At 42.6% G+C, this 26,527-nt stretch overlaps 1 protein-coding gene across 1 annotated transcript in view; it reads right to left on the minus strand.

Annotated features, from left to right (window-relative positions):
- Positions 1–20,298: 20,298 nt before the first annotated feature.
- Positions 20,299–26,527, minus strand: part of LOC143692114 (uncharacterized) — a 28,200-nt gene continuing 21,971 nt past the window's right edge. Inside the window, exons 3-4 of the mRNA XM_077171674.1 lie at positions 26,345–26,422; positions 20,299–20,550 (exon numbers count right to left, since the gene is read on the minus strand). Of these exons, the coding sequence (XP_077027789.1) occupies positions 20,490–20,550; positions 26,345–26,422 (139 nt within the window). The 3' untranslated portion in view covers positions 20,299–20,489. The remainder of the gene's footprint in view (positions 20,551–26,344; positions 26,423–26,527) is intronic.

Below are 26,527 nucleotides of genomic sequence, written 5' to 3' on the forward strand. Positions count from 1 at the left end.
GTAGCTCAACGACAGCCAAAGAGAGGAGTGAGGAGGTGTGAGAGGAAGAGCCCTGCAGACACCAAGGTCAGTGCAGAGGGAGGGGCAGGAGTCAAGATTCCCCCCCAGCCCATGGAGGGCACGGGGATGCAGAGATCCCCTGCAGCCCATGGAGGATCCCATGCTGGAGCAGGTGGATACCCAGAGGAGGCTGAGACCCCTGCACTGGAGCAGGCTCCTGGCAGAAGTTGTGACCCATGGAGAGAGGAGCCCAGGCTGGGACAGGTTTGCTGGCAGGCCTTGGAACATGGAGGAGCCGTGTTGGAGCCAACTGTTCCCAAAGGACTGCACCCCGAGGGAGGGTCTCACACTGGAGCAATTAATGAAGAACTGCAGCCCCTGGGAAGAACCCATGTTGGGGCAGGAGAGAGTTTGAGAAGTCCTCCCTCTGAGGAGGAAGAAGTGGTACAGAAAATGTGCAGGGAACTGACTGCAGTCCCCATTCCCCATCCCTCTGCACTGCCTAGGGGAGGAGGTAAAGCTGTCAGGAGTGAAGCTGAGCCCAGGCAGAAGGGAGGGCTGGGGGAAAAGTGCTTTTTAAGCTTTGGGTTTATTTCTCATTACCCTACTCTGATTTGATTGGTGATAAATTAAAGTAATTTCCTGCAGTAGAGCCTGTTTTGCCCATGACAGTGACTGGTGAGTGACCTGTCCCTGTCCTCACCTCACACATGAACCTTCTGGTGGATTTTCTCTGCCCTGCCCAGCTGAGGAGGGGAGTGACAGAGTGGCTTTGGTGGGCACCTGGCACAGGCAGGGTGAGCCCACCACAGTTCCCCTCCTAGCACACAGACAGCAAGTGGGGCACAAACTGCCTGGGCCACAGGATCAGGAATGTGCTGCCCACAGCATCAGAGGTGCTCAGGGAGCAGATGGAATGACTGCTGCCTGTCCTGGCTTCATGACAACCACTTATCTCTTTCACCAGACACAGATGAGGTGCCAGGGCAGCCAGTGAGAGAGAAAGATGGGGTGAGAAAAGAGCTGTGATAATGAGAGTCTGACCACAAACAATTCTTTCCAGGAATGGTTTCTTTAACTCACCCTAAACAATGGGCTACACTGTCCAAGTATTACCTACACAGTACTTGAAAACCCTCATTCTAATAGCAAACAGCTGTTGGACTGAACCACATTTATGCCCTCTGCTTAGTGTTTGTGGACACTTGTGTGATTCCAGCTTTGGTCAGCTGTTCTTCTGGCTGATCTTCTGTCTGTCCTGCACAGGAAGATCCTCACTGCTCAACTTCACTGTTGTTCATTTCCCTCCTTGAAAGGCTCAATTCATTTTATCAGGGAGTAGAAATTACAAGACAACTATTGCTTCACGTGTAGATTGAAAATTCTTTGTCCAGCTTTTCTTGGGAGCCACACATAAATTTATTCTTCAAAGAATTGCTTAAAAATTTTCACACGGACTCTGGAAATGCAGGACTTATCACATTGCACACAGTTTTTAGGTGTAGAATCTTGGAGTTGCCTTATGAATGCTAAATTTAGATGTTGATGTTGCTTGCAAGAACAAATAAATTACAGACTGGCTCCGTGTCATACATGTGAAGAATTCATCAAGATCATACCTGGGTTTTTTAAATTTCTACATGTGGCTGATCAGTTTCTGCATACCTTTAATAGTATGCAAAGGTTATCCTTCAAAGTTATACAGATGCCCTTAATGGCAAAATTTAGTATCAAGTATTTTAAGTCATGCCAGTATATCTTACTATCTGGGATAAGTGCCTGATCAATTCAAAACTGTCTGGAAAAGAGTTTTCTCAATCTCTATTTCTTTATTTTCTGGAAGGAATATTGTTTCCTAACTATTTCATCTCATAGTGAAAGACCAAAAAGGGAGATGAGAAATTGAATATTGCTTTTGTGACACTACTGAAGTTAACTTGGAGCACATTTACAGACTTCATGTTGTCTTCATATTATACAGGGACAGCAATCGAAGCAGAGAAACAAGAAGAAAGGCATTCTTGCCTTCCTCATTTCCCTTTCTTTTGTTCATGAAAGACCATCTAAATTTCTGATTAATAATATTTACACTCATATTGGCTGGATACAAAACTATGAAGTGAGAAAAAGTTGATGGTTTTCAATGAATATTGTTTGGAACATCTCCAATTTCATACACCAGGGCATGACACGCTGAATTTTGAATGTGCTAGAAAGCTTTGTTATTCTTTCTAAATCCCTGATTTCTTTATCTGATGAAAGAAAAATACAAGCTAAAAGTTGTAGCTTGTATAAAATCTGAAGCTTAATAAATATTACAATTACTACATTACTGTTTCCCACATAGCTGTAATAGACCAGCATATTTTCCTCTCTTCTGACACATCTCTTAAGGAAGCTTCTCTCACTAAAACCTACTGGGGAGTAAAGGGAAAAAAATTACTTACCATTAAGTGCATTACTCAGCTTCTATGAATGCAAAATTTTAAAGCCAACTGTCTTGTAAATACAAAAAAGAGTATTTTTCTTGCCTAAGTAAACACGTATTCACTTAGGAAACAACTGCATATTATTGTGGAAATATCATTTAAAACTCATAGCAAACGAAGGTGTACAATCAGCCTTGCAGCTTGTCACAAAGCACTCAGTGCCTGATCAGCTCACCCAAGATGTGGAAAATTTCAAAGACAGGAAGCAACTTCTCCTCCCAGATTCTCACTGCACTAATTAGCTTTGTCTTGCTATTTCTTCCATGGATGCAGAGAACTTCAACTTCACAGAGATCCCTAGCACTGCAAGATGGACTCATCTGTAAATTCTGTTCCTTTGTACAGCAGAAATGGGTGATGTATTTCACACAGGAAAATTACAGTAAAAAGATCCATCCTATGGTAATCAAAATATGAGCTATCACTGTCAATTTTATGAGAAGTATTAAATACATATATAGAAGTGTTTAATGCAGTGGTACAACCACACAGCTGTTCACATAGGAATAAATGTGAAGAAACCCACACAGGCTTCAGTCCCTCCCTGTCATGCTTGTGTGTGCAGTGTATTGTTAAATGATGGACATATTGTGCATGCTTAATTAAAAACTAAGAAATGACTGTAAAGTATGGAATGGCTTTTCTAGCACCTTAACAAGGCATAGATATATTCAAAACTGTCTGGGAAAGAGTTTTCTCAATCTCTGTTTCTTTATTTTCTGGAAAGAATATTGTTTCCTAACTATTTAATCTCATAGTGAAAGACCGAAAAGGGAGATGAGAAATTGAATATTATTTTTGTATATTTTAAATATTGCTTTTTGTATTGCCTTATGTATTCCATACAGGCAAATTACAGTAAAAAGATCTATCCTATGGTAATCAAAATATGAGCTATCACTGTCAATTTTATTAGAAACATAAAATCAATATATAGAAGTGTTTAATGCAGTGGTACAACCACACAGCTGTTCACATAGGAATAAATGTGAAAAAAACCCACACAGTCTTCAGTCCCTCCCTGTCATGCTTGTGTATGCAGTGTATTGTTAAATGATGGACATATTGTCCATAATTTATTCTTAATTAAAAACTAAGAGATGACTGTAAAGTATGGAATGGCTTTTCTAGCACCTTAACAAGGCATAGATATATTGATGGTGGAACATCAGATAAAGGTAGTGTGGGTTATTTTGCTGCAGCTATGAGGCTTGTAGGGAGAGGAAATAATTTTCTAACATGCCAACTGTCATAGTTGAAGAATTCAGAAAATATCTCAGACACACAAAGTCATTGTTCTGAAATAAAAGCAACAGATTTCAAAAATCTGGGGGTTGGACTGGATGTTCTTTAAAGATCATTTCCAGCACAAACTATTCCATGATTTTTTGAGTCTGTAAGATAAAGATGAATGGAGGATGATGGCTCAGGGCTTAGATGGGTATGAACCAATTTGATTGCTTGGGTTAGTTATAGTGCTTAATAGTGCAGGTGATGGGTCCCTGTGAAGAATGGGGCTCCTCACTGCAGGACAGAGGAGGATGCATGAAACATGGAGAAATTTCAGGCTTGCTCCCTTCTAGGGCAAAGAAATAGAGGGACTTGTAGTCTATAACCTGTATAGCATGGAGAGCTTAGCAGCGGACAAGAGAGTTTATAAAATGTCAAAAATATGTATCTGAAAATCCTCTCATTTCTGTGATTGTGCAGAATTATAAATGAGTCCATAGTTACCAGGCTCATCCTCAGGAAGTTTCCCCTGAGGGTCCAGACTGAAGGATTAGGATGAAATGACCCTTTTGAGAAACAACCACTGACTGCCAAGTAGGTGTTTGTTCCCCTGTGGGCATTTTGTGTGGATTCTTCCTGAGTCACAATGGTTATTTACTTGGCTTTCTCTCAGTCGTGCACTGGAGGAAACACGTCACATTCTTGGACACTCAGGGATAGGATCCAAGATTGTTCTGCTGTAGTTGGTATTTCCTCTGCAGCGGTGATGGGCAGGAATTGCTGAGTCCCACATTGTTTGGCTGGCTGCAGTCTGGGTGTGCCTGGTTTACTCTAGGCTGTGACTTTTCTTCTGCTCACACCCTTGGTGGGAATGAAGAATGGCTTGAAGGCAAGGATGGACAACTCTGTCCATCTTACCAAGTCAAAGCTTCTCCTCTAAGGAATGTTAGAACTTCATGATTTTCTGCATAGATTAGAAGGCAAGGTATGCAACAGTCAGAACACTGAGTATCTCTTCAAAATAAAACTTACTACTTTAAAGAGCTATTTCTGCTTGAGAGTGAAAGTAAAACACTGGAGTTTGCTTAAAACCACCAGCTTCACTCCTGCTGTATTTTTGTCAGTGGTAAAACTTACAAGAACATTATATAACATGAAAAAGTTCACCTCCCCAGTAAGAAATGAGATAATGCAGGAGAAAAGTTCATAATAAGTAACTAATGCCAAGGGTAAATATCTCTAATGCAGCCAGCAAGAAGGTTTGTTTCATTTTTCTTTATCCTGGAAGATTAATTCCAAGATCATAAAAGGAAATGCACCAGGTTTTGCCTTTTTTATGAACAAAAGCATTAAAAACATAATGTGATGGACTTGCAGATGACAAAATTGCCTTTCTTAAAATGTATGAGCTCAAAATGTTGGGTATTAGGGAGGAACTGAAGAAAAAACAAACAGAAACCCCACAGCATGCCTCTATATGCTGGAGCAGGACTCTGAGAACCTTGGTTTGGAAGTGGATGAACATTTGAAAGATCTAAGAAGTCTTAACAGATAGGATCTGGCTGAAAAAAATATGAAAATATAAATGTTTAATATTTTATGCTGTGTTAGGAGTGCATTCCAGTTTAAGCAAAAACTCAAATGGTCTTCAACAAATGTGCAGCAAACAGATCATGAAATCAAACTCAAATAATAATTACAATTTTTAAAAAATAATTTTCTGGATTCATTAATTGCTTCTAGGAAGGCTGTTGTATACATCAAGATGGCCAGTTTAAAATGTTACATTGGGAAAAGCTGCTAAATAAAGAAAAAGATCTAGAAAAGAAAGGGTTCATTGCTTTCTTCTCTGCTGACAAGGAGGATACGATATCAAGAACATTGTCTTAGACCTAGAAAATCTGCTTTCTGAGAGTCTGAAGACTTGCTAAGATCATTCAGCCTCCAAAGCCCATGGGAAGATTATTCAGCCATGAGTTGACTGTGTAATGTTTTCATTTCTTATCTGTGAGGAGCCAGCTCCACTCATGAGCACTTGCAAAACCTGGAATGTGCTACAGGGATGCCAGAGTGACTCTGGAGTCTGCAAGAGTTCTGCCACTGGGTTTTCCTGTCCATGGTGCCAGGCTCAGGCTGTCTGAGGTAGTGGAGAGCTGGTGGCATAAGGAATATATCATGTGGATAATGTTGGTGCTATTAATCCTCTTTTTATTATAACCTAAACCCCATATTATTATCTGAATGACTCCAAATCTGTTAATCTAACATGAGTTAAAGGGATGATAAAAATAGTGTCTTGCTTTACAGGAATTCATTTATAGAAATAAACTTTACCTAGTGCACAAAAATTAGGGTGGATAATTCCAGGCTTACATTTCATACATCCCAGTTCATAAAATTGATGTCTTTTAAAATACAATATTAAGATGCTGTGATTCTATAACATGTTGTATTTGGTGGTTTTACTGAACCATTGCAGTAAATATTGATTTAGGCAACTAAGTCTTCTGAGATAAAATTAGGTACTGAGGAACAAACTCAGCCTACAAAAACAAAATCAATTTATTTAAAAGTATAACTGTGTTTGTGTTAAAGGTATAGAATGGTAGTTTTCTGAAGCTTTATTGAATATTTTTATTCTGTTTGGAGGCTGGACATTTCAGAGGTTTTTGTAGGAAGCTTAGCACTGCAATGATGGCTGAGCTAAGCCTCTGGGTCTTCAGGACTTCCACTGCTTTGATCTGTCAGATGTGCCCTCCTGGGTACAGTCTGGAGGACAAAGGTTTGGGTTCTGCATCAGGACCATGCTGCCTTTCAAACCTGCCAGCCATGTCCAGGACACACCTGAGGGCACCACTGACACAAAACCAGGAGAAGATTGTCATGAACTTGTTCTAGAGGGGTTACTTTTCATCCACTGACATATAAATGAGTGAATATTTTAAATTGTCATAGGTGAGCACTTAAATACTTTATTGGCCTTTGCTGAATAGTTTTATTAGTGATATTTTATACTCTGTTATGAGCAATACAAATATGATTTTTTTTTCTTTATGATAAAGGTCTTTTCTTCAAAAATAACCATCTTTAGCATATGTTAGAAATGGGGTGACAAGTTAGGATAAGAACCAACAATTCTCAGTTTCTGTACGTGGTGAAAAACTCCTAACAGGCATCTTTGCTTTTAGCCTACTTTTGTCTGCCTACAAAGAACTTTGCTTGTCAAGAATTGTAGGTACCTACTCTTCAAGTGGAAAGAATAGCTGGCCTCCAGCCTCCCACAGGGAGAGCTGAAAATTAAAAAGATCTTTTAGAGAACCTAAGAATGGCTTTAGCCCCTTCAGCAGCTGAGTAAGGTTTTATAATAGAAGTGCAAACGCACGTGCTGCAACTCCCAGTGAAAAGCTGTCATGATACCACATTATTTGCAATCTAAACCTCAGCTTCTCCAGGCATTCTCCTGCACTTTATAAGTGACTCTAATGTAAAGATAATTTCTGGCAGAGCTCTTAATAATTCTTGACAAATATTTGAAAATTATAATCTGTTATGAATGTGAGTTAAATGGGTGTGCTGGGAGCTTTCCCCTCAGTGCACAGCAGAATGGGCAGGGGCTGCCTCAATGAGCTACAAAATTGTTAGCAGTGACCATCACACCCTGTAGGCAGAAGTGCCCCTGGCTGCCTTGGCTTGGGAGAGTTCCTGGTGTGCCTGGGTGCTGCTGGAGGTGGGGACCTTTGTAAATGTACATGGCAACAGCTCCTGCCAGTGCCAAAGCCCTCAGTGGGAGCAGCAGCAGCTTCTGAGCTTCTTTGCTGCCCAGAAGAAAGAGAGTCACCGCTCAGGACACATAGGTTTGTACTTCCAAGGCAGCATCAGCCACTGGATGTGAGTGCAGGTCACGGAGCTGTGAGTCCCTCCCAGAGTGCTGTGAAAGTCACCACACCAACACCACTCCTCTTTCCAAGGGGATCTCATCACCCAATTCTTCCTGCATATTCTCCTCTTCCTCCAGTCCTGCTGGCTTCTCTTTGCATTTGCTCTCTTCTCTTCTCTTCTCTTCTCTTCTCTTCTCTTCTCTTCTCTTCTCTTCTCTTCTCTTCTCTTCTCTTCTCTTCTCTTCTCTTCTCTTCTCTCTCTCTTCTCCTCTCCCTTCTCTGACCTTCAGTGACACAATTGCCTCTCCCATACCATTCATCATAATTTTATCTCCCATTCTACCCCTCACCCCTTGCCTTGCACCCTTCTGCCTCTGCTCCCTGTGGTCCACTGGGAGATGCCTTTTCTCTCTCTGGGTTCCCTTTCTTCACTCCAGCTGCCCTGGACCTTTAGTTTCTGATGTTCTTCTGTCCCAACCCCATGCCAAGAGAAGGGCAGTGCTGGAAAGGTGTGCCTGTTGCAGAGGACAAGGGACAGTTTGCTTTCAGAATGCTGTGTTTTCAGGACTGAGGCATTTAAGGATATGTATTGTATAGAGTCAGGAGTACATCTAACCCCATTGCATGCTCCTACCTTTTCTTCTGTCCTGACAGTTTGACCTGGGCAAAATTTCCATTTATCCACATTGTGTCATCCCATATGTTCCCTGCCTGGTCCCTCTGCAGCCTCTCCCTGGGCACGTGCACATGCAGCCAGAAGTTGAGGGAGCATAACCCAGTTTCCTGCTTGCCCACCCCAGGGAGAAGAGAGGATGAACTGTGCCCAGAGTGACTGCACAGAGGATCCAGTCAATTCCCACTCCTCCCCTGTTCCAGGAACTCTCCAGCTGGCTTTGTGTTTACTTCTGCCTTCCCTGTGACATCTTCTGATAGTCTCAGTTCCTCTTTTGCACTCTGGAGAGAATGTTATCTGCAGTTCTCTTTTTTCCTCTTCTGATGGACTGGGCATGCCTGGGCTCCTTCAGAGCTCTGATCCTGCCAAGGCAATGAAAGACCATGCATTCATTGCTTCCCCATGTTCATGCCATCCTTAACAACAACAACAACAACAACAAAATCCTTTCCATCCCAGCCTGGTCCCTCCGTGCAGCTCTCAGCTGACTTATTAGTAGTCCTGTGTTTGCCATTTGTGAGATTGACTGCACAAAAACTGTAGGTGTAAATTTAATAAAAATACATCTGTAAACATTACAGCACTCAGCACCATGGTTTTTATAAAATGTAAAGTAAAGCTGGTTGTCCATATTGAGTTTTGGGGGGTAGCTATCAGGGCTTTATTTCAAGGTTATGTTCCTTGATCCTTTTCCAGGTGGGTCACTAAAGAAAAATACCCATGAGATTTCTGAAATTTCCTTTCTCTTCTGAAAGGAAGAGAAGAAGCATCTCAGACTGGTGTGGTGCCCTACTGCAACACTCTAACAGCATTTTTCAGAGCTAGATGAAAGCATGATAAATTGGTGACAGGAAGGGTCAGTCAGTTGCAGGGGGAAAAAAACCCCACAAAGTTTGCCCTCCTGGCTACATTCATGGACTGGATGACATTCCTGCTGCATGACAAATGTGCAGGCATCATCTTCCCAAGCTGGAAGGAGATACAGCAAGAATGTGGGAGAAACCAGAGGAAGCCAAGGGCATGATGGAAGGATTTAGGAAATTAACTCCTTCTTTAGGAAAGGAGCTAGGCTGGTGATAGATATCCATAAGGGGAGTGGTGGTGAGGGAAACAAAGATGCAAAACATGTCAGGCATGCTGAGGGGAGGCAGGACAGCAAGACATGGGATGCAGGCCCCCTAAAAGACTTGTGTAAGTTGGTCTCTAAAGGCTTACATGACCTTTGACAAGCCTTTAACATAGACATTGCTGAATCCTCATTGCCCAAGTCTCCATGCTCTTGGTTTTGTCCTCTTTCTGTCTTTTCTGGGCTGTCTTTGATGCCTTGGTGTCAGAGGAGAAAAGCAGCCCAGTTTATGGCTTCCACCTTGCAGTATTGCTGCCCAACATCTTCACTCCTCCACCAGTGCTGACAGCTTTTCCTGTCAGTGGCCAGAGGTGCCATTTCTGGCACAATAATGGTGAAAAACTGTAGTGGTGTGACAAAAAAATGAGGTTTCTGGAGCCTTTGTTCCATGCAAGAATGTCTGCATGGCCTCCTCACCTGCCTGCATGAGCTTGGCAGAGCCCAGGTGAGTTATGGGGTTAAAGACCACATAGAATAAAACAAAACATCCCAGGTCCCAAAAGTGGAGCCTAAGGAAGAGTGTACAGCAGATTTAAAGAGTGATGGAGAAGCTTCAGCTGCATATTCTACTTCCACAATATATAATGGATAAGTGGGAAGGCAGCTCACAGTGGCTGTGGAGTCATCATTAAAGCAAGGCTTGCAAGTTCAGCTTGGGTACATCTCTAAACAAGGGAGGGCAGCAGCTTTTTTGGTAGCTGAGTTCAGCTGTCTCACACATCCTTGTCTCACCCCTCCTCCCACTCCTGTATCCTGAGAAAGACAGAGCTGTGCTCCTCCAGAGGAAGCTGGGGAAGGAGGGAGGTTGATCATTAGGCTTTCTAGATCCCTTATTGTCAGACCCTCCAGAATCTCTCTTGAGCAGCAGTCCCTCCCAAACAGCCTTTCTCCAAAATGTGTTGGGAAAGATTGAGATAAGGAAGTAAAGCTCTGGCCATGCAAACACCCCAGGTTATGCCATCTGCACTAAAGGATCCTTCAGGATGAGTTTGGCAATTTCAGAGTCATGGCTGTCCTTGACAAAGCAAGCCTGGAAAAGTTTTATCAGTTTTGTCTTTGTCTCCCCTGAGAGGCTCAGCTCACTGTGGCAAGGCCAGTGTGTGATGTTCCCTGTCTGTGGCTCTGAAAGAGTCCAAATGGCTTCTACTTTCAACCTGATGGAAATTCTGGAAAATGGCTACCCAAGTGATAGACAACTGAAAATTAAGTTATAATGGACAGTTTTAGGCAATCATCCTGTAAATGTCTATACTTGGCATGTATCTACAAATACCATTTACATTGTAAGCTAACTGAATCAAAGTGCCTGCTGGAAAAAACCTTGGAAACAGGCAAGAAGCCCCTGAGATCTGCACCAAGCTGGACTAGTGGAACAACAGAAGATTTTCTTAAGCTTATTGGCAATTGACCCTAAAATAAAAAGCTACAGTCAATAGATTTTAACAGTTTACAGACCACAATAGAAAAAAATAAGCAAAACTTTCATGGCTATGTGCTCAATTTCCTTGTTTGCCACAAGGCTGTATCTTGAACAGCCACATTTCAGCTCTATTTTTAGGCCACATTCATGGAGAAGAACCACAAGATCCAGAGCTCCTATGAGCTGTGCGTTTCCCAGGGAGACCTCAGGAAGCAGCTGATGTCTTGTTTGCTCTTCCAAAGAGGGTGGCTCTGAGCTCCCTCTTTCCTGCCCCAGCCTTCTGAGACAGGCAAAGGAGGGCATTTCTTCCTCACACCCCTTGGGATGTGTCAGGGGCATCCTCATGGGTGGACAGTGCTGCCAACACTGACTCTGTGCCACATAATCCCAAAAACAACCTGCCAAGAGCTGCTGGATGAAGCAGAAATTGGATGCTGCAAACTAAGCCCAAAGTTTAATCATTCCTGAGGTAATGTACATAAGGAGGAAATGAAACTCCCCTCTAGAAGAGTGATATATTTGCTTATTGTCTGAGGAACTAACTACTGTGAAAAGGAAAACAGGGTCTGTAAAGTGTTTTAGCTGGTTTTTGTGCAGCTCAGATGGTAAAGCTTTGCTTTTACTAACTATAGACATAATGATAGAAACCATCCCTTGGTGCAAGACTGAATTTAAAATGGAAGAGCTGATATGATTCCACCATAAAATTCAGTCATTCTGAAAATGAAAGCAAAACCCATGAAGGATTTACATGAATCCTTAAAGGGACATTAGCTTCAAGAAAAATCCACTTCACTTTGTCAGCAAGTACTTCAGGGACAGGAGGATTTAGTGCTGAGGAAGCACACAGTTTATTTAAACTTCCCCTTCAGCTGCTGTAGAGGGGTTTGGAACAGCCCCACGTCCCCTCAGGGGCACCTGGATGAAGGTGATGGGTTTGGTTCAGGACCACAGGGGAGGTTCAGCTCTCCTCACCCTGTTAAGAGAAATTATCTTGGAATAGCTGCTGGGATGTTTATATTGCATAGCTATCACAAATAAATCAATTTAGCAAACACTGCTTTCCCCTTTCCCCCTAAATGTGCTCGTGGACCCTGTGCAGCACTTACAGATGTAAGGCAGAGCAGCTGTTTCCCTCATAATTTTCCATTTTCAGTCACATTTGACAAAACTGTGGCTTTTTCTCTGCTCTTGGAAAGACTAATGTCTGATGTCTGCTCAAATTTACTGAGTAAATAAAACATCAGGTGGTGTCCCTGTGTACATTTAGGAGTGTAAAAAGTGGCAAAATAGGTTTGTTTGGGCTGCTCTAGACTAAGAGCAATCATTCCCATGGCATCCACCTCTGTGCTGCCTAAAGGCAGCCAAAGGGCCTCTCTCTGAAAAGGCAACACATTTACCTTTGGACAGCTGGATCTCCCACCTTGTAGCTTTTATTCTATTTCCCCCCTTCAAAGATAGACCAAAGATGATTATTTGCTAATAAGATTAGATTATAATTTTAACCTGTTAAATAAAATCTGTACAAATACAATATAATGGTTATAATTATGAAATATAATTTAGTATCACTATTACCAATATGTGAAAATGGAGCTGGAATAATTTCTAGTATGATCAGCAGCAGACAACCCATGTCTCAATGTTGAGTCTTTATAATGAAGATAAATTGCATTTAGATATTTTCATGGGTGCTTCTGCCTAGTAAAGGCAATTTGTAGGTTTTCTCTCTTTGAAACAATAAATTTCTGTTTGTACCTCTTACCTCTAAACTGAGTAAATATAATATGGATGTCCATGAAACCTCCGGAATTACATAACAGTCAAAATTCAATGACTGCAGATTTGCATTTGTTCTTTTTGCATTGAGGTTTATCATTTAATGTGAACTCCTGGTGACCCCAAAATAACTCACAGCTTTTTAGGGACTTCAATAGGGCATCAAAGCAGATACATCCCAGTGAGATGAAGAAAAACCACCCCACAGTAAAATAAAACAACCACTGTGCTACTAGAAAAATGCTATCAACTACAATTAAACTTAGTATGACATATGTAGATGCAATTTTTGCAAAAATATGGGCAGCCCCTACCTATTTTCATATATTTGGTTGTAACACTTTTATAACTGGCATGGACCCACAGATATATTTTCCCTTTCCTGGTGGTTGGTGCTGTAGCTTGTCTGGTTTTGCACCTGGCAAGCTGAAAGCATCTACATTCTAACCTTGTCCAGAAAGAAGATTGTACCAATTTATCTCAATCTTTTCTAAATTGGAGAAGTTAAATTGATACTTTTGTGTGTGTGCAGCTGATGGTGTTGATCTACACTTCTCTTCCAATTAATCTCTCTGGCAGTTGCAGCAAATCCTACCTACCAACCAGTCCCTGAGTGTGCTTGGGAGGAGTTCAAAGACTGCAACTAGAAAAGGACTGGGCTGCAAAGAGCCAAAGCAGAAGTGAAACTGAAGTCCCAGAGTGTTTTGCCTATTGCTCAGACCTCCCTTGCAGTGCCACGTCTCCCTGTGCCTCAGATTAGCAGGTTTGTCACCAGGGACTGTCTGAAGCCTGTTTGATAGATGCCATTTTCTAATGCTGCTGAAATACATTGCCCTTTCCAGAGGTGCAGGGCAGAAATAACTATTTGTCCTTATAGGACTCCAGCTCAAATAACCCCCTTTACACTTAAGTCATTCTCACCTTTCTCCTTAGGATTCAATTTGACCACCATTTCAGCATGTGGGTTCTGATGCTCACATCTCTCTTAAGGGGTTCCTCTCACCACCAGCATCTTGTCCCTGTCCCTGGGCTCCCTGCTTCACCATGCTATTGTAAATATTTGTGCTGTTCCTCCAAGTAAAAAAAAAAAGGAAACAAATAAAAAAGTGGCCTTTAACCATATTTACTTTTCCATGTGGATATTGAAGCAATTTTGCCAGAGAGAGGAGGAGGCAGGATGGCTGAGAATGATGGCTGGGAGCAAGGGGAGAGGAGGACACCACCTTTCAGTGGCTGTGCTGATTTGGAGCATTTGTCAAGCTGCACACCCTTCAGTTCAGCCTTTTATTTCACAGGATGGTGTCTCCTCCTAAGGAATTCTTCACTGATATTTGTCATGTTGCTAAGCAAATCTAGGGGAGCCTCACCCTGGGATCTGTGCCTGTCTGGGGCTGACTCTCACTGCCTGGGGTGCCACACAGGAGTCCTGGCTACTGGGGTTCAACCTTCAATTAGTGTCAAATATTCAGTGATACCAAGTGGGCACAAAGACTTTGCTGTGGCCTATCTGAAAGACAGGAGTAAACCCAAAGCTTGTTTGTGCTTACCTGGGCCTGTAATTAAACCACCAGGACACTCGAGTCTTAATCCAATTGAAAGTTCTTTGATTACAGCATTTAAAATTGTGCCTTCATTACAAACTCAGCAGGCCCAATTATTTTGCAATTATGAACATTAATAAGTGGTATAGGAAAATCAGGACAGCCTGGAGGATTTGAGGATGGCAACTGCTCCTGAGAAGGATGTGGATGTGTTGCTCAGGAGTGATCAGAAGCTGCTGCCAGGCAACGAGGGACCTGAGAGGAACCTCCTGGGATGAGGGGCAGGCTCTAGATCATCTCATCTTCCAGAGGGAGGTGAGACTTGCAAGGGCCTCCCACCACTGCAGAGAGCAGCCCCAGGGAAGCAGGGCAGGGAGAGGTGCTCTTTTCCTCAGGGCTGCCAGACAACCAAGCGCTGGCAAATGACTTTGGTTAAAGCTCTTTCAAGCTTTTATCACATACGTAGCTGTGAGATAAATTGGGACATCTCATTTAGCAAGAAAAAGGACCCAGCCCTGGCCTTGTGTTGGTCTCTTTGGATCAGGGAAGAGAAGTTGTGGTGCTCATGAAAATGATAATGACAGAAGAAGCTTTTCTAACTCAGCATGGTCTTTGTTCCCACACTTGCCTTTTTGTTGAAGCCTTATTTGAGAATCCTGGGATATGATTTAGGCTTGACTAAACTAAGCTCTGGCTCTTGAAGGTAGTTTTCTCATGAGCTACTAGGCTAGTCCATTGTTGGAGAAACAAGAAACAGGAGATGAAAAGAGGCCACAGACTGGTGATTACTTCAAATTACAGAAAATAATCAGACTAATCTCTTTTTATGATGCCAAGAATTAAAATATGGTAATAAAGAGACAGTTATTTGAAAATATTATGGATTAATCATAAATTACTGTTAAGGGCACTAGGAAAACCACAATCCATTTTGGTTGAACACAGCTCTGGTGATCACTGCTGCTTCACTGCTCACCTGCTGGCTCTCCTGTGTTGCCATTTTGGAGGCAGGTGAACTTTGAGGTGACAGCCTAGGCAAGGTTTGAAGGCATCTGTCTCCTGTCAGTGCAGTGTCTCCTGTCTGAAGCAGAAGAGGCAGTAGATGAGCAGGTACCAATCTCAGGGTTTTGAACTCCCCCTGTTATCTCTGCCTTAGAGAAGGCTACCCATGTGTCCTGGGGTGACTTTATGATGCTTGCATCCCCATTCATCTGTTTAGCCCAGAAATAAGTTAACATTAACAAGAGGGACTTCTCTCCCTGTGTGAATTGAAGAAAGACTATTATAGAGGTGGTAAACTGACTGAAAATTTTAGGGTTTGTCTCTTTACATTGTCAGTGGGAAATAAAAGGTTGTAGGGGGAGGATAAGTGTTCTGAAGGTTTTGTTCTGTTTCTTATTACCCTTTCTTTTAGTTACTATTAATAAACTTTTCTTTATACCCTTTCAAAATTTTGAGCCTGCTTTACCTTCCTCCTAATCCTATCTCACAGCAGGAAATGAGTAAGTACATTCTAGTGAGTGCACTGGTGTTTGGCCAGCACTGAACCCACCACACCATGCTTGATGGAAGCACACCTAGCACATTAACAAGCAGCATTTCAAATGAAATGCTCTCATGTTTTAAGAGCTGGGAAGCACAAGTTTAAAGTAAATATAAAGTTACTGGAGTTGAACGTGTAATTTCTCATCACCCAAGGTAAGGTAACTGGTTCTGGGCAAGCTTCAGCTGCAAGGTATTGAGCCTTGACAGAAAATCTCTCCCTGAAGGTTCAGCCAGGGCAGTCCCTGCCCTTTCCCATCCTGGTGGCCTCATCTTTGTCTTCCTGCCCTCCCCACCAGCACTCCTTAGATACTCATGTGAGCCAGACCAGGGAGACAAAAGGAGAGAAAGAAAATCCTTTCTTCTGAAGGGTGAGTTTAACCAGCTCCCAAGAGAACTCCCAGTGCCAGTGAGGAGGAGGAGGAGGAAGGGTGGGAACAGGTGCTGGGCACAGCAGAGGGGGAGTTTTCAGCTGCACAGAGTGGTTAGACAGGCTTTTGCTGTATGTCAAACCACACCTGGAGTTACACCAGCGTGGAGCCGGGTGACATGGCCTTCTGCCATTGCTCCACTTTACTGTCACACTGTTAGAGCAATGGCCTTCCCAGCCAAGGCTGGCATTCCCTGCAGCCTTAAAGGAAGTGTTCAATCACCAGGTGAGCCCTATTAGCTATAGGGGTGGCCCTGGAGAGCTGAGACCTCTGTGTGCTGGACAGGCAGCGCCTGGGTTCTGGTCAAACACAGCCAGGGATGTCAGATGAGAATTACAGAAATATGAAGCACATGCTGAGCACAATGCCTGTGCAGTGCTGTGACTGAAAAGGCTGATGTGGAGGGACATTTTGGGACAAAACTGGTCTCTATGAACTTTAGACCTCTGCAGTGTAGACAGCTGCAATAGCATGGCTGGCAAGGCTCCCTTTGGAGTCAACTGAGGAGGAGCAAGCCCTTTTAGGATGCAGTTCATCCCATCCTGGTGTAGATACACACAGCTAAAGGTGATAAATATTTCTCTGATATTTTAAAAAGGCTAAGTTCTCCATGGGCAACTGTTTTTAAATGAGAGGGTCATGCCTTACGAGGGCCTCCTTTTTTCCATGTGACACTGCAGATATCCTTTGGTGGCTTGCAGGAGTGCACACTTGGCCAGAAGAATTTCTCTCCCACCATTTCTCTCCCAGGACCTGAAGGATGAGGAAATGTGAGTAACATATTTCTCCATGTTTGCAGAATGATAAACAATTCTCCTCGCAAAGCAATAACTAAAAATTGCATCAGACTCCGAGGGAAACGTAGTGATGAAAGAAGGAGCAGCATTCCATTCTCCAAAAACCAAAAAAGCTTTTGAAAGAAGAAGAAAACTGCCACAAATTCAGTTTTGTTCTGGACTGGAGCAGATATTTCTATGCAGTGTGATGCTGGCCACACAGCTGCCCCTTTGCAGCTAAGCCTTAACACCTGTAATGAACTCTGTTTTGGTTTCTCTTGCCATTAGCATCTTCAGATGTATTCTTTTGTTTAACAAAATGTTATTTGTCCCCCTCTAAAGCCAAAGGTGGATGCTACTAGAATTTTTTCCTGAACATCAGTATACCTTTATGGGTGTGTGAGCCCTCACAGCAATAATTGCTCAGAAGCAGACTGCACTGTTCAGTGTGGATGCCCAGGCCGCAGGTACAGAGTTCTGCCAGCTGTGAGGAGCTGCCACCTCCATCTCCTGGGGGTATAGAGAGGCAGAGCTGCCTCTCTGCTGCCAGAAGAAACCCCTTGTGCAGTCACAGTCACAGTGGCAGCACTGGCAGCACTCCTTCCCTCCAGGGGCTGCATCTCTGTGGCAGCAAGGAACAAAGGTTGGTCCTTTTACTGCAGCAGGGACATTTTGTCAATGGAGTGCACAGGCTGGACTTTTGTGCAGCAGAAGTGGTACCTGTGTGCTTCACCTTGATGTCTGTGCATTTTATTTCTTTAAGTAAAAGGTTTCCACTGCTTGTCACTGTCATATTTTCTGGAAAAGTCCCTTCTGCGGGATTTCTTCTCCTGGGAAGCTGAGACGCCTCAGAGAAAAAGGAAAACAATATTATCTCATTTGCTTCTCCTGTGTTTTGCTGCTTTGGAATGTGGTCGGAGAGTGCTTATCCAACAGGTGATTGTTTGATTGGTTTCATGTGAATTGTTTTAACTTAATGACCAGTCACAGTCCAGCTGTGTTGGGACTCTGGAGAGAGTCATGGGTTTTTCATTAGTATCTTGTTAAACCTTCTGTAAGTATCCTTTCTCTATTCTTTAGTATAGTTTTAGTATAGCATTCTTTTATATAATATAGTAACATCAAATAATGAATTAGCCTTCTAAGAACATGGAGTCAGATTCATCATTTCCTTCCTGCTATGGGGGACCCTGAAAATACCACAAACTGCTGATTTCAACTCACTCAGTCTGGGGCTGCTGGTGATGGGCTCTTTAGCATATTAATGGGAATAAACACTGCTCTGTCAGTCACACTTCATCACAGATTGCTAAACTTCCCTTGCATTATCTTACTAAATAATATGCATCTATTCAAATTACATTCATTTTTAATATGTCTGAGATGCTTATGGAAGTGTAAAATAGATGTTTAACAATAAGTTCTTCTCCCTCCTTAAATTTTGGCTACACTTGCTGTTTTATTTAAATGAGGGGTCACAACTGCCATTGAATAACAACTTTTACTTGGTTTTGTAAAAACCATGCCCTCCTGTAACATCTTTGAAAGGACACAGGCATACACTGACAGGTCCTTTCTCTTTAAGAAGAATGCATATCCCTTTGCCTCTGCTTCTACATGGGATGAGAAAACTTAAAAAACAATGCTGTCATTTAAACCAGGCTGCTAGTACCTGATCCTGCAAGGGTTAAATGGTGTCATTGCAGTTTCACTTCCTCTCAGACAGAGAGAAGTACACTGTTTGAAATAATTTGTTTATATTCCTTTCCTGTTCCAGACAGAGTTAGCAAGCACATTAATATGACTACTGCATGAAACACTTGCATTCCTTTCACACAAAGCAATTTAAAATGAATTTTTCCAGCAGGTTTTCTTTTCTTGACCTCTTCTCTAAATGAAAGTGATCCTCAGAAAATTTTGCATTAGGTAAGTAATTGCCCTGGGTAAAAGCCTTTGCCCTCTAGAAGGATATTCAAGTGTTTGGAGTGATAAACTCCATGTTTAGGGACCAGTAATCCAGAAGATTGTTGTGATTCTGTAAGTGGCAGTCACAATAGATGTGCAAGTTCAGGCATGCATTTCAAGAGAATACATCTTGGCTGCTATTAATGCAAAGTAAAAGGCTTTTTTAAGGAAGTTTTATGAAATCTATGAGCCTGTTGGATCATAGATAAATGACTGCTAAAAGAAAAACTCATTGACACCAGCATGGGAGACCAGGCTATAGATAAATTCAGTATGAAGCACCTAAATGGGGACAAGAGGGAAAATCCAAGATGTACAAGGCTAATTCCAAACTCTGTTGTGTGATGCTCAGCCTTCTTGCTCAGGCTGTACTCTTTACTCAGTTGCACAAGAAATGGTGACAAGATTAATGTCAAGCTACCAGAATTTTTTAGGTTACTATAAGGAATGAAAGCAGGACAGAAGAGTCTGGCAAAAGGTATGGGAAGGGAAAAGAGATGCGAGGAGCAGAAAGAAGGATTTCTTCTGCTAGACTTTTTCTCCTCTGTAGCCTTCTTTGGGCAGCCTAGTCTTGCTCCAGGGACAGCTGTACAAGATGTAATTTGACACAAATCCTTTTGCCTGACACTTTTATATTCCCTGCTACCTTATTTCCTCTAGTCAAAACAAGCAGGAAGCATTTCTGCAAGGACCGTATTTAAATGGTGTAGATGATGATCCTGTGGAGAAAATGGCTTTGTTTCTTGACTCCACCACTCTTCCCCTTTGCCATGGTAGCTCATTCCCATGTGCCCTTTCAGTGCTCCTCCTCTCCCACATTTTTTTCCTCTGCCTGCCTTGAAATTAAATCAGACAGCACCCTGGCCCAGGACAGCAGGCTGCCACTCTGTTTTCTAGCAGGAATTTCAGAGGAAAGTGGGAATTAATTGTGTGGCAGGGCCAGAAAAGGCTTTTCAGGTAGAACAGAGGCACTGCACCAAAAATTTCTTGCAATGAAGAAATACTTGAGTATTCCTAATCTCAAGGAAACTGCTGGTAATTTTCATGGGTTGTTTGGCAAAGATTTATTATGCATGTGTATTTAAATAAAGGCCATGATATTTGCTTAGCAGCAGGACGGCATTAGTGTGTGACAATGCTGCCCTGCATCCATTCCCTGGAATCTGACTAAAGCAACCTTCCCATGCAATGCATGGAAAAAAAAGTACCCTGAGTTGACTTCTCTTACACATGTCAACCCAAAACTTTCCTCTGTAGTTTTCTATAATGCTGTTACTCACTCTCATGCTCCTTTTCTTAATTAATTTGTAACAATCTGCCTTTCATGTGAATGATCTTGGCCGCTGAGGCAGGTAGGAATAGAGACTCCTATTAAAGTTCTAGAGTCTCCTAATAGGGAAGGGAAGGGAAGGGAAGGGAGGAAGGGAAGGAAGGGAAGGAAGGGAAGGGAAGGAAGGGAAGGAAGGGAAGGAAGGGAAGGAAGGGAAGGAAGGGAAGGAAGGGAAGGAAGGGAAGGAAGGAAGGAAGGAAGGAAGGAAGGAAGGAAGGAAGGAAGGAAGGAAGGAAGGAAGGAAGGAAGGAAGGAAGGAAGGAAGGAAGGAAGGAAGGAATTGCTTAATACTGGATGGGGTGTAAATATTCAAGTCCATTTCCCATGATGATTCAATAGGTGAGAGAAACTCTGGGAGCTTAGAGGAACCCTGCAGAGGAGAAAACAGAGACACAGAAGACTGATGATTTACACTTAGCATTTGAAAGACATATAAACAAATCCTAGTTAAGTCCCTCTGATAAGTGAATCACTGCCACCAGTTTTAAAATGTCAAATGATCCTAATGTTCAAAATGATTGCTGAGATGGCAGTTCTTTTCTAAATCTCTCTTTTCAGTTGCTCCATATCTCACCTTTGGAAGTGAAATTTTTCCATTAGCCTTGGCTTGGAAATGAAAAATTGTGCACTTTGAAAACTCAATTTCAAACAATGCTACCCAGCATAAAGTAGACTGTGTTCTTCTGAAAAATGTGTGGCTGCCTGACATTTTCTAGCAAAGCTGCTGGCTTTATAATATTCAGTCTTATGATTCTGACAGGTTGGGAAAAGTGCACAAGGAGAAATACTTCACAGATATTAGGGCTCAGGAAAAATTGCTCTCTATTTGGCAAAAGTTGATTTTCATTTTTTATGTTCAGAAAAAAAGGAATTACAGGTGACACAGGTACTCTTAAAGAGCTTTGAAACCATTCTTTCAGCTACAAATCACTATCTGATTTTATTAAAGGGATTATTGGGACACATCTTACAGCTCCTGTATAGGTACAACAATACAAGCCTTGTATTCTGCATGAGCAGAATTCCCATGAAGCTGCAGCTCACCTGACCCACCACCTGGTCACCTGTGCTTGGGTTGGTGGCACTGGAGCCAGGGCAAGGCAAACAGGGTGTGGTGGAGACAGGAGCACAGCCCGAGCAGAATTAATTGCAGGCCTTGTGGTGATCAGGGCTCCAGAGAATGCGCTCTCCGTGGCCTGGATAAGAGAGCTCCAAGAGGAGTTTTAAAGAATAAGGATTTTTTACAGCTCCATGAATATTTGGTGAAGGAGAGGAAGCTCTCTGGTTCCATGTCCCTGCAGTGGGAAGGGCTGGTTGCAGATGGTGACTGCACAGACTGACAGCTTTCCTGCAAACACAGCTCCAGCTCAGCAGCTGCACCGGGGCCACCAGGAGAACAGAACATTTGTAACAGAGCAGGAACCCTGGAGCAGGGATTGTCTCTCTGTGCCCTGCAGCTCACTGAGCTGGGGAAGGTGAGGGTGAGCAGTCACTCTCTGCTCTGCTGAACCCTATCAAAGTATTTCCAACTAATGGCTGGATAAAAACAGGGGGGCTGAGAGACACTGTAAATGCTGATGGGGGTCTACTTTTAAAAATCAGGAATCATTGCTCTCACAGCAGAGGGGTGTCTTTATATTTTATACAAACCTCTTTTATAAATGGTTAAGGAGAAGTGAACCAGTTCCCACCTAGGCAGCAACCTCCCTCTGGCACAGATCCATTTCATTTCTGCAAAGTGCTCAAGTGCATGCTTAACTTTAACCACCTGAACTGTCCCACTGGAGCCACAGAGATGACTCATGAACTAAAGTTAGGCCCCTGCTTGTGTATCCTGCTGACTGTGGGCTTCTGCAGCATCTACTGCCAGATGTTTGGGAGAGGAAATGAAAGAAACTCTGTAGTGGACAGTTAAGGGAGTAATTAACTAACAGAGGAAACTTTGTATGGCTTCCAAATATCTGAAAAGTGATCTGACGTGACAGTTGATATTTTGGTAGTCCAGACATAGGTTTAAACAATTTTTAGTCCTATTGATGTCTTGATCTTTTATGTTTAGTCTCCTGGATTCTTCTCTAATGCTCCAGTCTGTCCACACGGAGCTTTATCAACTTTGTGGTTTTATCCTAATTTAAATATGCATTAATATTCTTCATTAAATACAAAATTGAAGGATAAGAAGAAAGAAAAATGTTATGCTCAATGGATGCAATGCTTCACTGTAGAAGGCTAGAATAGAAAATGGTGGGGTTTCCAGTATACCTCTACTTTTGCAACCCATACACTGGTATTCTTTTCTTTTTTTCCTTTCCAGCATACACATCTTTCACTTGGACTGTCTTCCAAAAGCTCTTTATGAGAGCATGGCACAATCTCTGCACAAATAGCACAGTGCTGGGATAGAGTTAACAGGAGACTTCAGCCTGAGAATCTCACAACAATTTCCTATGCCATAAGCAGCACCCATCACAAAAAGGTCTTTCACTGGGATTATACAACCCTGCACAATGCCCCACAGGGGCAGCTCCCACAGCCAGAGCCCAGAGTTAAAGGCAACCCTTCCCAGAAATGCCACACTGCAGGATCCCTCTGGTGTATTCCCCCTGGGACACATCAGGCAACCATCACTTGCAGGATCTCTTGCCTTTTGTGAAATGCTGTTTTTCTAGCTCTGGGTTATGTGGAGTTTCAGACAAAAGTGTTGCAGACTTGTGACAGGCTGTCACAACCTGAGAGAGAGAGAGTGAGAGATTTATTAGGGGAATCTCCTTTGCCTCAAACACAGCTTTCTTTGAGGGCTTCACTTCTTCCTGGTGCCACCTCCAAGGGCTCTAATTCCCCAAGTGCCAGCAATAGAACAAAACTCACCATGTGTGTGTCACCATCTTTGTCACCAGTGTGGACTTAACCCATTGCTTCCTGAAACTGCCCTGGACTGTCCACACACAAATGACCATCTCAGATCCTACCTGGGCTGTTTCCACTGGCCACACTGGCTGAGCTGCTGTTCCATTTGCTGGCAGAGGTCAACCCCAGCTGGGTCTCACACTTCCTTTAAGAGCAGGCTGCTCCAGCACAGCCTGACAGGATAAAAGGGGACTAAGCAGGAAGCCTTGTTTTGCTAATGCATTGGGGGGTGACTTTATTCTGGGATAAATTCCTCTGGAATGAAGGCATGCAGGACAAGCCTTTCTGTGATCACCAGCTTAGTTTTGAAAAGCAGAGGAGAAATAGCACACGAGAGGCCACGCTCTGAATGGAACTGACTGCTTCAAATTCCTTCGGTGTGAGTCCTGCCTTTCCTTAACGCCTATGGGAGCTCTGCCAGTGATTGCTCCCTTTGTGTAGCATCCAGCAAAGCCTGATCTCCACACCAACCCAGAAGATGGCACAGCACTGATTTCTAGTCTGAAAGAGCACACAGAGGTATTTTGAATATGTACCTTATTCTTAACTTTCATCCTCTGTGACAGCTACTTTTAGTTATGTCATAGCCTGTACAGCAAACCTCTCTTCCTTGTAACACTGAAAGGGAAACAAAGGCTTGTTGTTTCTCTGAAGTACTAGACCTACTCTTAATTTCCATCCAGAAAAGCCCTTCCAACATTAATTCTGTCCTGAAAAAGAGCATAGATGGCAGTGGGTGAAACAGTGACTGATATTTTAAAAAGTTTCTGCGCTGCGCTTCTAGCGCAGGAGGGGCTAAAGTTCTAAATAACTAAATAACTAAACTGAATAACTAAAGTTCTTCAGTCCCACTAGGTACCCCTAATGCCTAAAAAGTCCTTAGGGTGTGTATTTTTTAAAATTATTAGATATTTTAAATTAAATCTGATAATTTTAAAATTGTCAGATTTCAGTCTATTCACATGCACAGCCACCATCAGTGCTGTTCCATACTGAGTCTAGAATATAATTCAGGACAAAAATCAAGCACTCAGCTGGGCAAGGGCATTCAAGAAGGTCCTAGGCTGTCTTCTCTGGTGGGGAAGGAGGGTTTCTGCAGTATGTGATTCCTCTCTTTTGTGTCTTTTGAGCAGGGTTTGAGCAAGGAGCTGTCCTTCTGGGGCATTCTCGCCTCCCCCTGGGCAGCTGCTGTCAGGGCTGGCAGCTCTTGCACAGCAGCTTCTCCATCTGGGAAAGCAGAGTCCCCACTCTTGGTGCCAAGCTGTCAGTCTGCTTGGAGTTTTGCAGTCTGGGCTCACAATCCTGGGTAGGTGGGTCAAAAACACAAAGAACTTTATTAAAAACTACACCTAGGCTCATCAGTACACACCAATATAAATTTTTTGGGGGGCACATGACCATTCAAAATGTATCATCCTGCATTTGGCACTGCCTTAGGTTCCAGTCAGTGGAAGTTCCAGTCTGGGAGGCGGGTCCAGGGCAGCTGCTGCCCCTGTACCAGGTCCTGCTGCCAGCTGGATCCTTGGCACTGAGGTCCCAGGGCACCTCCCTGGCCTTGCACATGCCATGCCAGAGGAGTAGGTGGCATCATTTTGGGAACCTCCCCCTTATCTCAATTCCACAGGTTGTGACAGGAAGTTTAATTAACATTTGCCACTGTGGTTTGACCAACAAACCAAAGTGTTTCCAGTGGCCCCTCGCCTTTAAGGAGGATTGGAAGAGTGATCTAGAGAGTTTGGGCTGTAGTCAGCTCCTTCTGTCCTTTCAAAAAGAGGATTCTGGATTTGGATGGCAAATATTTGACTTGCAGGCAGGTTTAAGCACAATATCTTCCCAACTCCAGTTCTTTGCTGTAGGCAACAGATATGTGACTTCGCTACTCTTTTCAGGCTCACTCTGTTTTGGTTATTTATTATTACCATGTACATTTCTGGGTGAATTGTTTCATATATATTTCTGAGAAGAAAGTTTGTTTTTATTAATGCATAGATGCATATAGCAACCTAAACTGGTAAATTAAAACTGGCATCATCTCATCCAAGTAAAGAGACTACACTACAAGGCAGCTGTATTGCAAAAGTGCCTTGTAATGCCCATTTCATTCTTGTAAACAATGCATCTCTTTAAATGTGGACTGCAAAAATCACACACAATACTTTGGTTCAGGAATCCGCTGGCTGATTTTCTGAATCACTGTTTTTAATATAGGGGATGTGGGCGTCTAAAAAGCCTTCTATATATAAATCTGAAGAGCCATCTCATTCTGTTTCTGCAACTTATTTTTACCAGTTTCTCCTGATTCATTTTTTTAGTGAATGCTGAGCATTTTAAGAGTAGAGACTGAACAAAAATGCTCTACATAGATCATTACAGTTTGCAGCTCCATGACTTCCCAAGAGGTTATTATAGCTCAAGCAGTGAGAAACAGCTCTCACTGTGTGAGAAATTATTCCATTGTGTAGTATTATTCAAGCAATTAGAAATCCTACTGTGTACAAAATACTGTATCTCTAGGTAGCAATTTTGGGTGTTGTACCATGACTACTTAAGTGTGTAGCTACAGCAAAAGAAGTACTATGTTAACAATACAACCATTTCTAAATCAAAAAACTAACAAATTCATAAAAACAACAATATACTGTCATTGAAATGCACCGTTTCATTTGCTTTAGACATCAAAATTCCCAGTTCCAGAGTCTTCTGGATTCTTGATTTCTCTGCCATTTATAAATTTCTTCTCTGGCCAAGGAGACTGAGCAATATCTTATAGCATGGAGAAGATGTTTACAGGAAACAAGAGGTAACTTCCCTTTCCTTCCACAGCACTCCTGAATCTTAACTGCTCCAAAACACCCAAAACCTGGTTTTGCATTTTTCTTGGCTAGTACAACATACTGCCATAAGACTAAGCAGAACATTTTAAAGAATTTCTGAAGACCTGTAGTCAGCCTTTTTCTTTAGAAAATTAGATTGTGTCAGCATACTGACTTGAAGCATCATGTTAACCCCAGCTTTGCAAATTATATAGATGTGGGCTAAGAGGGCCAGAGCTTACCAATTACCCAGCTCTTAGGGTAGACTTCTTTTATAGACAGAAGCAGAAAAAGACTAATTTATTTTTTAAGTCAGCTAGGATACTTTTATTGCTATTGGCTTCATTTGATAAGCTCCCAGGTACATTACAGTGATATTGATGAAAAAAAGTGGCACAACATGCCAGTGAAGTATGGAGGTGCAAAAACATGATTAATACCTACCTAAAATTCACACAGTCAGTGCCAGATGTGACCACAGGAGGAAGAGCTCCCATTTTGAATGACCCTGGCATGTGGCTGCTGAAAGAGGAAATGTTTTGTGTAAGAAGCAGGGCATGTGTGCTGGTCCAGAGCTTGGAAACCCCCCTCAGCTCCTGGCAGAGAGCCCACCACCAAACTCTGAGC

The sequence above is a fragment of the Agelaius phoeniceus genome, chromosome 2 (assembly GCF_051311805.1).
Source record: "Agelaius phoeniceus isolate bAgePho1 chromosome 2, bAgePho1.hap1, whole genome shotgun sequence".
Lineage (NCBI taxonomy): Eukaryota > Metazoa > Chordata > Aves > Passeriformes > Icteridae > Agelaius > Agelaius phoeniceus.